This window comes from Geospiza fortis, unplaced genomic scaffold, assembly GCF_000277835.1.
Source record: "Geospiza fortis unplaced genomic scaffold, GeoFor_1.0 scaffold186, whole genome shotgun sequence".
Classification (NCBI taxonomy): domain Eukaryota; kingdom Metazoa; phylum Chordata; class Aves; order Passeriformes; family Thraupidae; genus Geospiza; species Geospiza fortis.
In genome coordinates, this window is record NW_005054331.1 from 374,405 (window position 1) to 387,090 (window position 12,686).

General features: G+C 36.4%; 1 protein-coding gene across 1 annotated transcript in view; it reads left to right on the forward strand.

Moving 5' to 3' along the window:
• Positions 1 to 5,259, forward strand: part of LRRIQ1 (leucine rich repeats and IQ motif containing 1) — a 100,944-nt gene extending 95,685 nt beyond the window's left edge. The window contains exon 26 of the mRNA XM_031057557.1: positions 4,973 to 5,259. Within this exon, the coding sequence (XP_030913417.1) occupies positions 4,973 to 5,112 (140 nt within the window). The 3' untranslated portion in view covers positions 5,113 to 5,259. The remainder of the gene's footprint in view (positions 1 to 4,972) is intronic.
• Positions 5,260 to 12,686: the final 7,427 nt, after the last annotated feature.

Here is a 12,686-nt window from a genome sequence, read left to right on the forward strand (position 1 = left end):
TGCTGCTATGGATTCGTTCTGGTCACTTTCATTAAAATGTTGAGGTTTTTTTTCTCCATGCCTTCTTATGCTGTATTTGCTTTTAAGTAATACAATATGGTAAGGACTTTGGAATAAATTATATCTCCAGACATACAATGTTAGGTGGATCGATAAATGTCCTATGACGTTTACTATGCATCATAAAATTTCTATCATAACCCTTTTAACAAAGCTTTTCTTCTTGGACACCAAGAATTTCATTCAAAGCATTTTACATATTGCATTACTTATCAAAACAGTGGATATGTAAACCTTGACATTTGTTAAAAGACCCAGGCTTTAACAAAAAAAAGACCAGAACAAATTGATAGCAGAAAACAGATTAAACAACCAAAAAGTTACGGCTTGGAAATAGAAGCATGTGACATTATCCCAAGACAAGCTTTCAGCACATACTCAGAGTAGTTTTTTGCTATATGCAGGCATCTAAATGTCTCTCAGACTTTCCTGGAGCTTCATATATTAATTTGTTACAAGTAAGTGAATGTACAGTAAATAAGTGTTAGAGCTTGTCTTCCAAAGCCTGCTTTAGTGTAGCAGAAATTAAATTGCTTTTCTTGGCTAAGATTTGTTCCCACATCAGTTGGTATTAGAATAACCATGTACCCTGTTAAATTATTCTTAATATACTTGCCAGGTTCTATTTAATTCTAGTACAAGTAACAGTAATAATAATAATAATAATAATAATACTTGTCAAAAATATCAGTATATAGTAAACCTGATGCAATTGTTCTGATTTACATTTAGTAAACATGTTAGTTTATATTTAATATATACACCTAATTCTATTTAGTGAAGATACTAAATATAGTATCTTGATATGATGTGAATCTTTCTGTTGTTGCCTTTGTGCAAGGCCCGCTACAAATACACTTAAGGAACATAACATGAACTAAAGGTATTGTGATTATGCTTACAATTATTAATAAATCACAAATGCACATGCCAGTGTGTGTATTTATGCATATTAATGAAATATATGCCTCTTTATAGCAAAATATCACTATGTCATATATGTCACTTTTATTTTACCAATTAAGAAATTATGATAGCAGTAATGTGATTCACTCACATGCTAGTATTCTCTTAATTAACTCACAAACAAAACCATTCATTTGCAGGATACATTGCAGTTTAGGGGAAAATGGAGATACTGCAAATCCAAGCATGCTGTAAAACTGTTCACATCATTAGTAATGCTGTAAGAGAACTATGTAAGGTCCTTCAATAAAACCCCCAATCAATAAATATAAGAGAAAAAAATATAATAAGGATTCGGTTTTATATGTTTTGAGGATTTTCAGAAAGTTAGGTTTGTTTTCTGGTTTGTGACTTTTTTTTAACAAGACTGTTTTTAAGGACTATTTCTAGATTCAGTCTATCAATTCAAAGTGCCACTGTCATCCCTTACCAGACTCTCTTATCTTCTCTCATTCCCTTGATCTTGACAAAATTCTAATAATTTCCTAATTGGGGGTGTTTTTATTGACTATTTCTGAAGAAAAAAATTGCCTGTTTGTAAATCAGAATCAGAAAATCTTTTGTGAACACAGGTATTGACAACAAAGTTACTGAGTTTTTTTAGTTTATATGCAATTTTTTTTTACTTCTTGCAAAATTCTACCTAGATGCTCACTTTACACTTAAGTGCAAAGATGCTCTTACTTAAGCACATGTGAAATACTCATACCTAGATTTTCACTGGAATAGCAAAAGCCATGAAGTAAAAGTAGTGTAGTAATTTGTGGGCATATGTATGATCAATCGGGTAAGTCCCATATTTGCAACACATTCCATTTGTTATTGGATTATCATTATTGGATTAGATATTAGGAAAAATGTTTTCACCAAAGAGGTGGTCAAGTATTAGAAAAGGCTGACTAGAGAAGTGGTGGAATCACCATCCCTGAAAATGTTCAAAAAACATGTGGATGTGATGCTTAGAAACATGGTTTAGTGGTGGACTAGGCAGTGCTGGGTTAATGGTTGGAGTCCATGATCTTAGAGGTCCTTTCCAGCTTTCATGAATCTATGATTCGATTCTTTTTTTCTTTCTATTCTTTCTATTCTTTTTTTCATTAATCTTTCTGTTTGGTCTTGCATTAAACTCTAGGAGAAAGAACTGCAGCAAAACCGTTTCTCATATTTGGCTAATACCTTCATTATACCTTTGCTTTAGGACACAATTTTTCAATCATAAATAATATTTAACCTCTAGCAGTTACAATAACCACATGTGTAAGATCTGAGAAATAGCTGCAGTCTGAATAGGAGTAAGCAAACTGCATTATGCTGGTGTGATTTATCTGTCCTGGAGAACTCTTCTTCAGGGAATAGTCTTTTGGTACTCCATGCCAGCTCTGTCTTTCATCACTCTACCACTCATAACTGGAACAGCAGCGTTGATAATATTACCCATCTCTATGTAGATATTTAGTAGATATCAAAAGTGATTTATCAGAAGTGCAAACATTATTATGGCCATTTCAAAGATGGAAAGATGGGACATACAAAGGGAATGATTTACAGTGATTTACAGCAAACCCCTCTAGATATTTCATTGCAAATTAGTTGATCTTTCTCTACAATGGCTTTATTTTCTTTGGCTGAATAATGCTGAGAACTGTGTAAAGGGTGGAAAGAAAGAATACAGAGTTAGTCTGTGCTTCAAGTCAGTTTGTCTAGGTCACGATTGTATAGCAAAGTGAAAAGCAGATGCTACGAAGTCTAATGAGAGTAGATTAAAAAAAAAAAGACCCATGACTGTCAGACTTTGGGACAGCCTCTGATGTGTTAAACCTACACACGGCAGGTCTCTGGGATTTTTTAATGGAACAATACATATTTCGTACTCATGTAAGGACAATATATTCCTTCCAATGCATTGCATATAATTACAAGTGGAGAGGCAAAACCCTACATGTACAGATTACTGTACATGTACAGAATCCATCATGAAAATACTATTTAGCAGTGCGCATATGTTCATAAACAAGTGAGGTTGTTAGTCCATAAATAATCCAGATCAGGCAATTAGGATTAGATTGACTGCCGGTCTTCCTATATTGACTCTAACACTAGTAGACTAGTTTTCAAGTTCATTACTTATAGGCTCTTTCTAGCATCTGTTTTTATTCTGTTTTAAAAATAATGTAGTAAAATGTATTTGTTGTCAAAACATAGAAAAAAAATTGTATGTCTTGTTTACCTATATTGTGGATACCATGTTGAAGATGAGTGTACAGAAAAAACATAAGTTAGCCCCAGTTTTGTTTTCCACTTTAAATGTGCAATAGCTATTTGCTTTTTTGTTTTTATTTTAACAAAAATTTCCAGTCTTAATTATTTTTGTTGTTTAACAATGTTTTCAATTTCATAAAATATTTCTTGAAATTAAAGGCATGGAATTTTAAGAATATTATTACCATGTTAGATTTATTTTGACATTTCATTAATTAACCTCTTAATTTACTAATTTGAGGGTTTCAGTCCTGAGTGAATATGCTATGGTTCCCAGGCACAATAATTAATGGGAAGTTTACTGCTTGATTAAATATTTTCTTTGCTCTTTAACAAAAGCCTTTCTGTACTAGTCCTTCTGCTACCATTTGAGATAAAATAAATAAAATAATCCAAAGGGAAGGAAACTGGGAATGTTGTAAAGGCAAAATATCAGAATTTTAAATCTTTGGGAGATACAACTAGAGTAAATTATATATTTTAAGAAAAAAAAAGCCAATTGGCTACATCTATAGAGCCATAAGAAGATGAATGGAGATAATGTTAAAAATACTTGAAAGCTCTTGGTTGCCAAAAGAGACAACTGTTTATTAAGATACATTCACAATAATTTAAGAATTCATAAGAAAGGGAACTGTAGGCTGGGAAACCTCCTGACATTCAAATCTAGAAGCCAACAGGAAAGCATCCATGAGAAAACAAAGGAACTCTTACTCTTTGAAAGTTATAGCTATGTTTTATATATTGGTACATGGAATGATGTTCTACTTCTTTGTCACTATGTATTCTGAGAAATTTAATTTTTCTATTGAGCAGTACTAAAAAGTTAAAATATTAAAAATACTGAAACTATGTAGGTAATAATATTTTCCTTTGGTAAGTGGCAAAAAGTTGTTCATAAAATATGTATTTGATAAGCTAGCATGTTAATTATATATATATATATATACACACAGACACAAATTGCTGTATTGTGAACATCATATCATTCTCTTGCAAAGTTGAGGTTGTCTTCCACAGATATTTTCTTTCTTACACATGCCAAAGAAAGATATCATCAGGTGTAAAATGTTCATTTATTTTAAAGAAATATTATACCTTTGGTCATGCCTAGGTTATTTTATTTAAATAATTGTCTGAAAAGTTTTTTAGAAATGATTGTCTAAATTACTCAAGCATCTGTATGAATGACAATGAAAGTGATTGTTTCACATATTCCTATGTGTTCTTAATTTTTTCTGTGGCATCATCCAGCATTTAAGCATTCCTGAGCTTTAAACAAAAGAATTTTTTTTTTATTTGGTCTAACATAACCACAAAAACTTGTTAATTAGATATATCTTCTGAACTAGTTCTTCATCCACTTGAAGGATGAGTTTCTGTGTTAAAAGCATTGAGTATCTCTGTAAGTGTTTAAGTTCAAAATAGACAGATAATGACTCTCTTAAAAATATGATAATTTTGTTCAGTAATTTTACTGTCTTTTTTGATGAATTAATTTTTTTAAAGTACTACCTTGTGAAACTACTTGTATTACTTTTAAATGGTGAGTGATACATAACTATAAAAATTGTGTGCTTTTTAATTAGACCTAGAAATATTAATGTCTTGAAAAGAATACGGTACAGTGAAATTTAGGGCCTTTTGGTTGGTTGGTTTTTAATTTCATGTCTGTTTTGTTGTTTAGAAAAGAATATTTCTACTCCAGAAAAATCATGTTTGGGTCCATCTCATACAGAACGGATATCATTTCGAGACCATCCAGTGCAGCTAAGTGGAGGATGGGGAGCAGGCAAAAAAAGGCAAAAGCTTAAAAATATTAGCTGAATATTGGAAATAACCAGTTGATTTAATCAAACACAGCCAGCATATGGAGATCTGTTTCTTTTTAAGCCTCTGAATATCAATTGTTGGATTTTCATTTATTACCAATAAACCAGTTTCAGTTAACTACTTTTGACTTATTTTATTATACATGGTTACAGTGGTTGGAGTTTTGTGGGATTTTTTGTCAAAGTATTTTATATCTGTCAGTAAGTTATCATAGTTTGTGTTTTCAATTGCTTATATGTTCATGTGGTATAGAATGCAGAACTGATTAACTCTACAAGGTTTGTTGTAAAGTGACTAAGTTTAGGCTTGCTTATAAGAACTGGATGAGAAGTCCAAGTGTAATAAGGGTTCATGTTCATGTGATGTATGCCACATATTGAAACACTGATTTCTCATTTTCTCACAAAATAAAATGCATGCTTGCAAAGTGTGTTATGAGGTATAACAGGTGGCAATGCCATTCTTAGAGAAGTCGGTTCAGAATATTTTACTGAACCAGTATACAAATGATGAGCATGCACTTTCCATTTATTAGGAAGATGAGTAGTCCTCTAGATCTTTCGTCATAATTTATTGTTATAATATGTTAAAGCAAGCTGTTGTGGTTTTATACTTTCAAATACTTCTGTTTCCTAGAGGATTTTTAAAAAAATTAAAGGTTCTCATTTTGTACATGGATAATGTAAAATTAGATCTATATGTTACTGTTAACCGAACTTAATTTTTTCACATAGACAGGCTCCTTCAGACCCATGTAAATGTTTTGTGGTGCAAGGAAATCTAGAGAAAAAGAAATACTGATTCTACTGTTCATGGACATCTAACTCATTACTTGTAGTCAATGCTTTCTCCATCAACATACAGGACAGAAAATGTTGATTTTTGTTTTGATTTCAAAGCCTAACATTATTTTAATGTTTTCCACTTTGAGGGTATAAGTTGCTAATTGGATCTTTAAAAAGGCTGACTTTAGTATTTCCTTGTCTATTTTTGTAAGCCACAACCCCCTGTAGATGGAGAAAGAGGTGGAGTGGGTAATGGGGCTTGAAACTTCAGTCAGTAAAGAACATAAACTCTTGCATTTTGGCTGTTTTTAAAATGTACTTAAACATGCCTATCTAACTATGGGTTAAAAGCATTTATCTCCATTTTTGTGAATACTTACATTCATTTTCAGAGAAAAAAATGGCTGTTCTCATGGAAAACCTCCAGTAAATAATTTTGCTTGTTTGAACCACTGTCCTGTTTTTATTATCACTTTGCTTTTGAAAAGTCAGTGCACCCTAATTCAGAAAAGATTCCCTTGCCTTTCTGGGGAATTATGGTCAGGTTGCTTAACCTGACCATAGAAATGTTATGGTTGTCAACAGGGTATAAAATGTCAGTAGATGTTTATCTTACCTGGTTAGTTTCTAAATTTATGAAGTTAATGTTCTGCTTGATTTCAGGATCTGCGATATAATGACTTTTAAATGTCACAAACAAATGCTGGAGCTTTTGTGATTTTTCTTTTAACATCAAAGTTATAATTTTTGTAGGAAAAACTTTGTTATTTCAAAATGTCTGCCCCTACATCTAGCCGTGTGTGTAGCCACCATTCCATGTATTAACTGGAAATCAAAATACAAAATCAAGAGCTTCATAGCTTAACACTTCTTGCAGATTGTCCCCTCTATTTGTCTAGAGTATCCATAATATACTGCACATCACCAAAGCTGTAAATAAGGGATATTTCATATTTTATGCTTCTTTCTATATCTGTATCATCTATATCTGTATCTATATTGAAAAAAAATTCTGCTGTATAAAAATTATCATACCTAATCTGTTTGTTTTCAGGGTGTTTCTGAATGAGAAATACCTCCCAGCCTAAATAAAATGTTTTGGCAACATTTTTAAGGCCTTTTATTTTACAAACCCAAATGGTAGCTTTTTAATATACAGTTTACTAAATTATAAATTGGTGTGACAATTGTGACAATATTCACTGACATGCCTTTTAGGTTCATAATACACTTAGTCTTCGTAAGTTAAGTAATATACCCTACATAAATTAAGGTATAAAGTATGCCAAAACATGTTGCTGATTTCATTACATAATATTGCAATGTGTAAGAAGGGGAGGTCTTACTGCATCCAACACATTTTTTCAGAATTGCAGTGTTCAAAGTACAGTATGTCTGATTAAATACAGAAAAACATGCAAGGTTCAACTTCTGTTCAAGCTAGCAGAAAGACCTTTATTGCGTTCAGGGACAAGGTGAAGCAACCAACTTGCCTTGGTGTTCATCATCACATCTTGGAGTATGTAAGGTCAGAGGTAACACAGATGATACACGTGGTGGATATTTATGACACAAATTTTTCAAGCTCTACTCTGCAAGCAGTTTTATGGGGGTTTTTGTGTCTTTTGGGGATTTTCTTTTAGTTCTTTCTTTTTCATTTCGTTTTTTTTTTCCCTTTTTTACCCCACTTTTCTTCATCTCCCCCACACCTACCCTCTGATGCAGTAATTCCCATTTAGGACAAGAACAGATTCTTAAAAGTGTCTCTGTCTGTTCTGATGTTGAAGTGGCTGAGAGTCAGTAACAGTCCAGCAAAATTTACATCACAGGACCCTGAAACTGCATTCCTGGATGCGCTGCTGCCTTTGCAGTGCTTCAGACGTCTTCGAAGCTCCCTAGCCTCATCTCCTCGACCCTTTTTTCTGTTCCCCTGTTCCCTGAAGATCCTTGAAGATCCTAAAGATCCTCCTTTAAGGAGGAGGGACTTCGTATGAATGAGCTCTTTTAAAAAAAATCTTCCTTGTATCTATGAAGCTTGCGACTCGGGAATGTAGGAAAGCATTCATTTGAAACAGAGAAGAAAACGACAAGGTGCATTTATGTGTTGAACCGTTGATGGGTGTTACTCGCCAAAGCAAAGTGAAGAGCTTTCTACGAGCTCTCCTGAACAGATTCCCTGAACTGCCTTTTTCTGTGCAACTTACGCGAGTGCTCAGTTCTTTAAACCTTCTGCTGTTTCAACTGGGGCATCAGGAAAAACGCCGGCAGCAACAGGGGAAAAAAAAAAAAGCTCCCCAAAAGGCATAGCCTGCATCTTAACGAGGTGCTAATGTCAGATCACCACACCTGAATGACAATAGTCTCTGAGGAAATGTTTCTCGCTGAATAAAGGGCAGGTTTACCTACTTCAAACACAGTACCCGTGCTGACCCAAAAGATAATTGCTCAAAGGCATTTCGTGTTTTAACAGATATACAAATAGCCAATGTATATAGCATTGACATCGTTTTGGTGCAGGGTGAGTTAGTGTTACATTTTGACTAAGTAAATCGTTATATTTAATCATTAATAATCCTATTATTCGCACATGTATTCATTAAAGGTGTGTCCACTGTACATAGTGTTTACGTTTTTAAAAACCTTGCCACAGGTGGCATCCAAATCTGGCCTCGGATACATGGCTGCAAAACTGTGTCTTGATCTTCCATTACAATCGTTAAAAGCTCTATGAGGAATATATTGGATTAATATCTCTTTGACTTTAATTTCGGATTCTCATGATAACAGCAATGTATGTTTATGAAGGTACAGTCTGTCCTTTACTGAAATTCCTTCTATTGGCATTCATGGAAGCCAGACTAATATTGTGGGATACTGTGCAATCTTAATATTCTTTTCTTTTGTCAGAAAAACACATATGAAAAGTAGCTATTACCGCATGGCCCCAAAAAAGCAGGAATAGAACTCTTAATTATGTTATAAAACATTGAGTTGCCTGATGTTACATCTGAGTTCCAAGCAGTTTGTACTTAGCTGTATTAGCTGGAGAAAACAAAAAAAAAAAAAAAAAAAAACCCAAACAAACCAATTCCCAGCAGCTTAGGGTTTTAATGTTTTTTTTAAATTTTTTTTTCTACAGTCATAAGTTAAAAATTAACAAATTCTTTATAGCAGTTGTGAAATACTTGTGTTTGAATGTTAACCTGTGTCAGTCACTGCAGGTTTTAGAGCCCGTGTGAGAAATACATATCTACACTTTCATACATACTTTTTCATATGCTTTCATAGATCTGTATCTATATAGATGTGAGATTGGGATGTCAGCTGGTCACGGATGCAGGTGTGGTTAAATAGGAATGGGACACCTCTCTTCTCACACAAAGTCAGAAAAATATGCCAAGCGTAGGGGAGGAGGCAGGTATGGCCTGCAAGTAACAGTATAGATAAAGTAAAGTAGGGTTGGGTCTTGTGGACATGTGGACAACCGCTCTCCTGGTTTTCAAGGCAGATGATGGACGGGAGAATGCTGACCACATGTCCTTGGCTACATCCTGAAGGCAGTTTCTGGTGCCAAATTGTGCTGAAGGTTTGTTAGCAATAAAATACCCATTGGAGAGATGTTCATGAAGTTCCATGACGCCAAATGAACAGAGACTGGATTTCTGAAGAGATTTTTACTGGAAATATTGACTAACTTCGCCAGGCTGACCAGCCTTACAAGGACTGGAAGTTGAAATTAATGACACTATGAGCTACACTGTTATTTGCAGGTCATTTAGACAAGTGAATTGTCACTTTCTCCCTTATTTTGGTGGCAGATGCAGACACAAAGCTTAGTACCTAACTAGCTGCCAAAGACTAGCATTTGTTCCTCCCCCTGTTCTTCGTTCCAATGTTAAATACATTTGTTTGGAGTTAGGAACCTTTTCTTAATTTCATAGTAGATTGATTGCTACTTATATAGCACTTTTTTTTTTGTTAAACATTAAATAAGCCAAATACCTAGGAAGATATAAAATTACTTGTGACTGAGATGCAATTGATATATGTTTAGCAATAAAGCAGGTAAGAGCATTTTATGTGGGTAACAACAAATGCCGATTCACAAAGTTAAGTGATAAAAACCATGTTTGTGAGAGCATAGCTAAGAATCGGGTTCTCTTTATTCCTAACGTGCTCATTTGTTAAATTACGCTTATACAAAGAAACCGGAGGTTAGCAATTGGTTTTTTTTTTTTTTTTTTTTTTTTTTTTTTTTTTTTTTTTTTTTTTTTTTTTTTACGAGGCACTACTTCAATCCTGAATGCAAATAAGCACCACCAAATAGTTGAGCCACAGCCAAGGTGTTCCACATATATCCTGAGATGGAAGACAGCTTTTTAGGAGAGAGTGCTATAACTAGCTGAATTCTAATACAGGATAAATGCCTCTGTTTCAAATCGGCTCAATTTTCTGGGCTTGTAAGCCATGATCTGAAAAAAAAATGGAAAGTACACAAATAAAATGAGCTGTATATTCCTGCTACATTCCGATCAGGAGATGAGAGCTGTCCTGTCCAAATAGTGTGGGTTTTGTCACCATTACTGGGTAGGGAAGGTTGGAGAGGTTATTCATTGCAAGAACACAGGTCAGCCGTAGGCTTGGCTCGTTTGTCTAATACCTTGCTGTTCGTGCGATTGAATACAGTTCTCCAGCAGCTTTTCTTTAAACGGTGGTGTCCTGTACATGGGAAAAGAAGGATTGTTGCGGGATTAGGAAAGCACGGCTAGGAGATAAGAGAACAAAAATGTCGGCCTCGCAGTCTCTAGAAGTGGCAGTTTCTGGTGGCTTTTCTCTTGCCTCGCAGGTTTTTTTCTAATTTGTGGGTTCTGTGAGAGGTGCGGCTGCGGCCGGTGCCAGCTCGGCGCGGCTCCGTGCGCCCCGCTCCGGAGCGACACCGAGGGGCTGTGCCCGGGAAACCGGCACGGATCCTGGCTTCCATTCCGCGAGCCACAGCTTCATTGCCCAGGGCGGGTCCAGACCCATGGATCTCTATGCGACGTTTGGCCGAAAATAATTTTTTTAAAAGCATCAAACAAACAAAGCAAAAACAATAGCAAAGGGCTGCATTTTACACAGCCCCTTCACGTTTGTGCCGTTTGCATCCGTATTTAATTTCAGGTAATGACTCGGGAAGTTGTTGCCTTTCATGTAATGTGCAGTCTGGCCGTGTGCCGGGTTAAGCTCAGAGCCTCGGCCAGGGCGATGTGGGAAGGACTCGTCAGGAGAGATGCGCTGGCTGTGGTGGCAAATGGTCGAAGTGGGGGGGGGGGCGGCTTTCCCCCGGGGGGCCCCTCTTGCCCTGCGAACAGGAGGCGAGGCAAAGATTCAAGCTTACGCAGTTTTGCATTACCTGATTACTTGATAACATTAAACATTTTGTGCCTTGCCGCAGCACAAATGCAAACAGAAATAAAAGAATTTCCTGCTGGGTCATGTCATCTCACTGCCCATCGCTGTCTGATACGGTCTAGAAAGAGCCAGCACGCAAACGGACTAGGAAAAATGTCTCTCATGGTGACTGACGTATGCCGGGTATGGGTTTTGTCAGGAAAAGTGAAATATTTTGAGGCAATTTGTAATACAGTGGATTAATTTGGATTGCCCAGGGTAGAAACAAAAAGAAGACTGTCTCTAACCAAAGGCTGGGGGCTGGCTTTATTGGCCAATAAAAATATTTGTGTGGAAAGCTTAAAATGAGGAGAAGGAGGCCCGTGGATGAAATATTAGCAGCACATCGGTTAACCACTAAGTTCTTCTCTGTATCCATCTAGCCGTTTCTGGTAAGAAGGGCAGAGAGTCTAAAGGCTCGGGGATAGATGCTCCTTAATGCAGGCTAGCGTTTCAAAAGATATGGGCAGCTCTCAGCAAATGACAAATAAGGCTGAGACTGTACAGAGGCAGTGCTGAAAGACCAGAATAAAATTTCTCTGTGGCTTTCAGCATCGCTGAATTATACATTTTTAATCGCATCTAACACACATCGCATTGGAGGAAAAAAATGCAAAAAAAGCAAGGGTTCTTTCAAACGAGGTAGCCTTGAAAACCGGCAGTCCTTGTCAAAGCAGCTCAATGCATCCATTTGTTAGTACCTCCAACTTGAACAGGGATCTATTTCTTAGACCCTGCCCCTTCTGTCTCACACCTTCCTTTACCTTCGTGCTTAGAAACCACAATGTCGACCCATATTTCATGGCTTAGAAGAAATCAATTCATCTGAGATGACAAGGCAGCCCCCCACACATTCTCCAGGCCTCTCGATACATTCAGAGCCTCGGGTCGCTCCGGTAACGTAGCCCTCATATTTTCGGGATTGTCGCAGTACCAAACTGCCGTCAGGGAAGGCTGGGTAACTTGCAAAGGACTTGCTTTCCTTTTTATCTGCTCCCTTGCATAGGTGCGCTAATGCTCAGTGCCCTACAGCCCAGCGTGGGTTCGCGATGGGAGAGCGAAAGGGGTAATTTAGAATTGTTCCCTACAAACTCGCTCTCAGCTCCTTTGGGGGACGGCCCGCTCCTTGGGAATAAATCGCGGGGGTAAGGGTGGGAGGAGAAGCAAATGTTCACCCGGAAAAACCTAAAAACGTGCTTTTTCACGTCTAGATTTTTCCTCTAAGGCGTCTGTTTCTGTGATGTGAAGACCGGTGCTTGTCTTTTGCCTTGGGAATATGTCTATAATTTGTTGGAAAGCTTGGCAGAGGGGGAAGGGGCGAGGACTTGGCTTCTGAAGAGCAGCTCTGGCTGC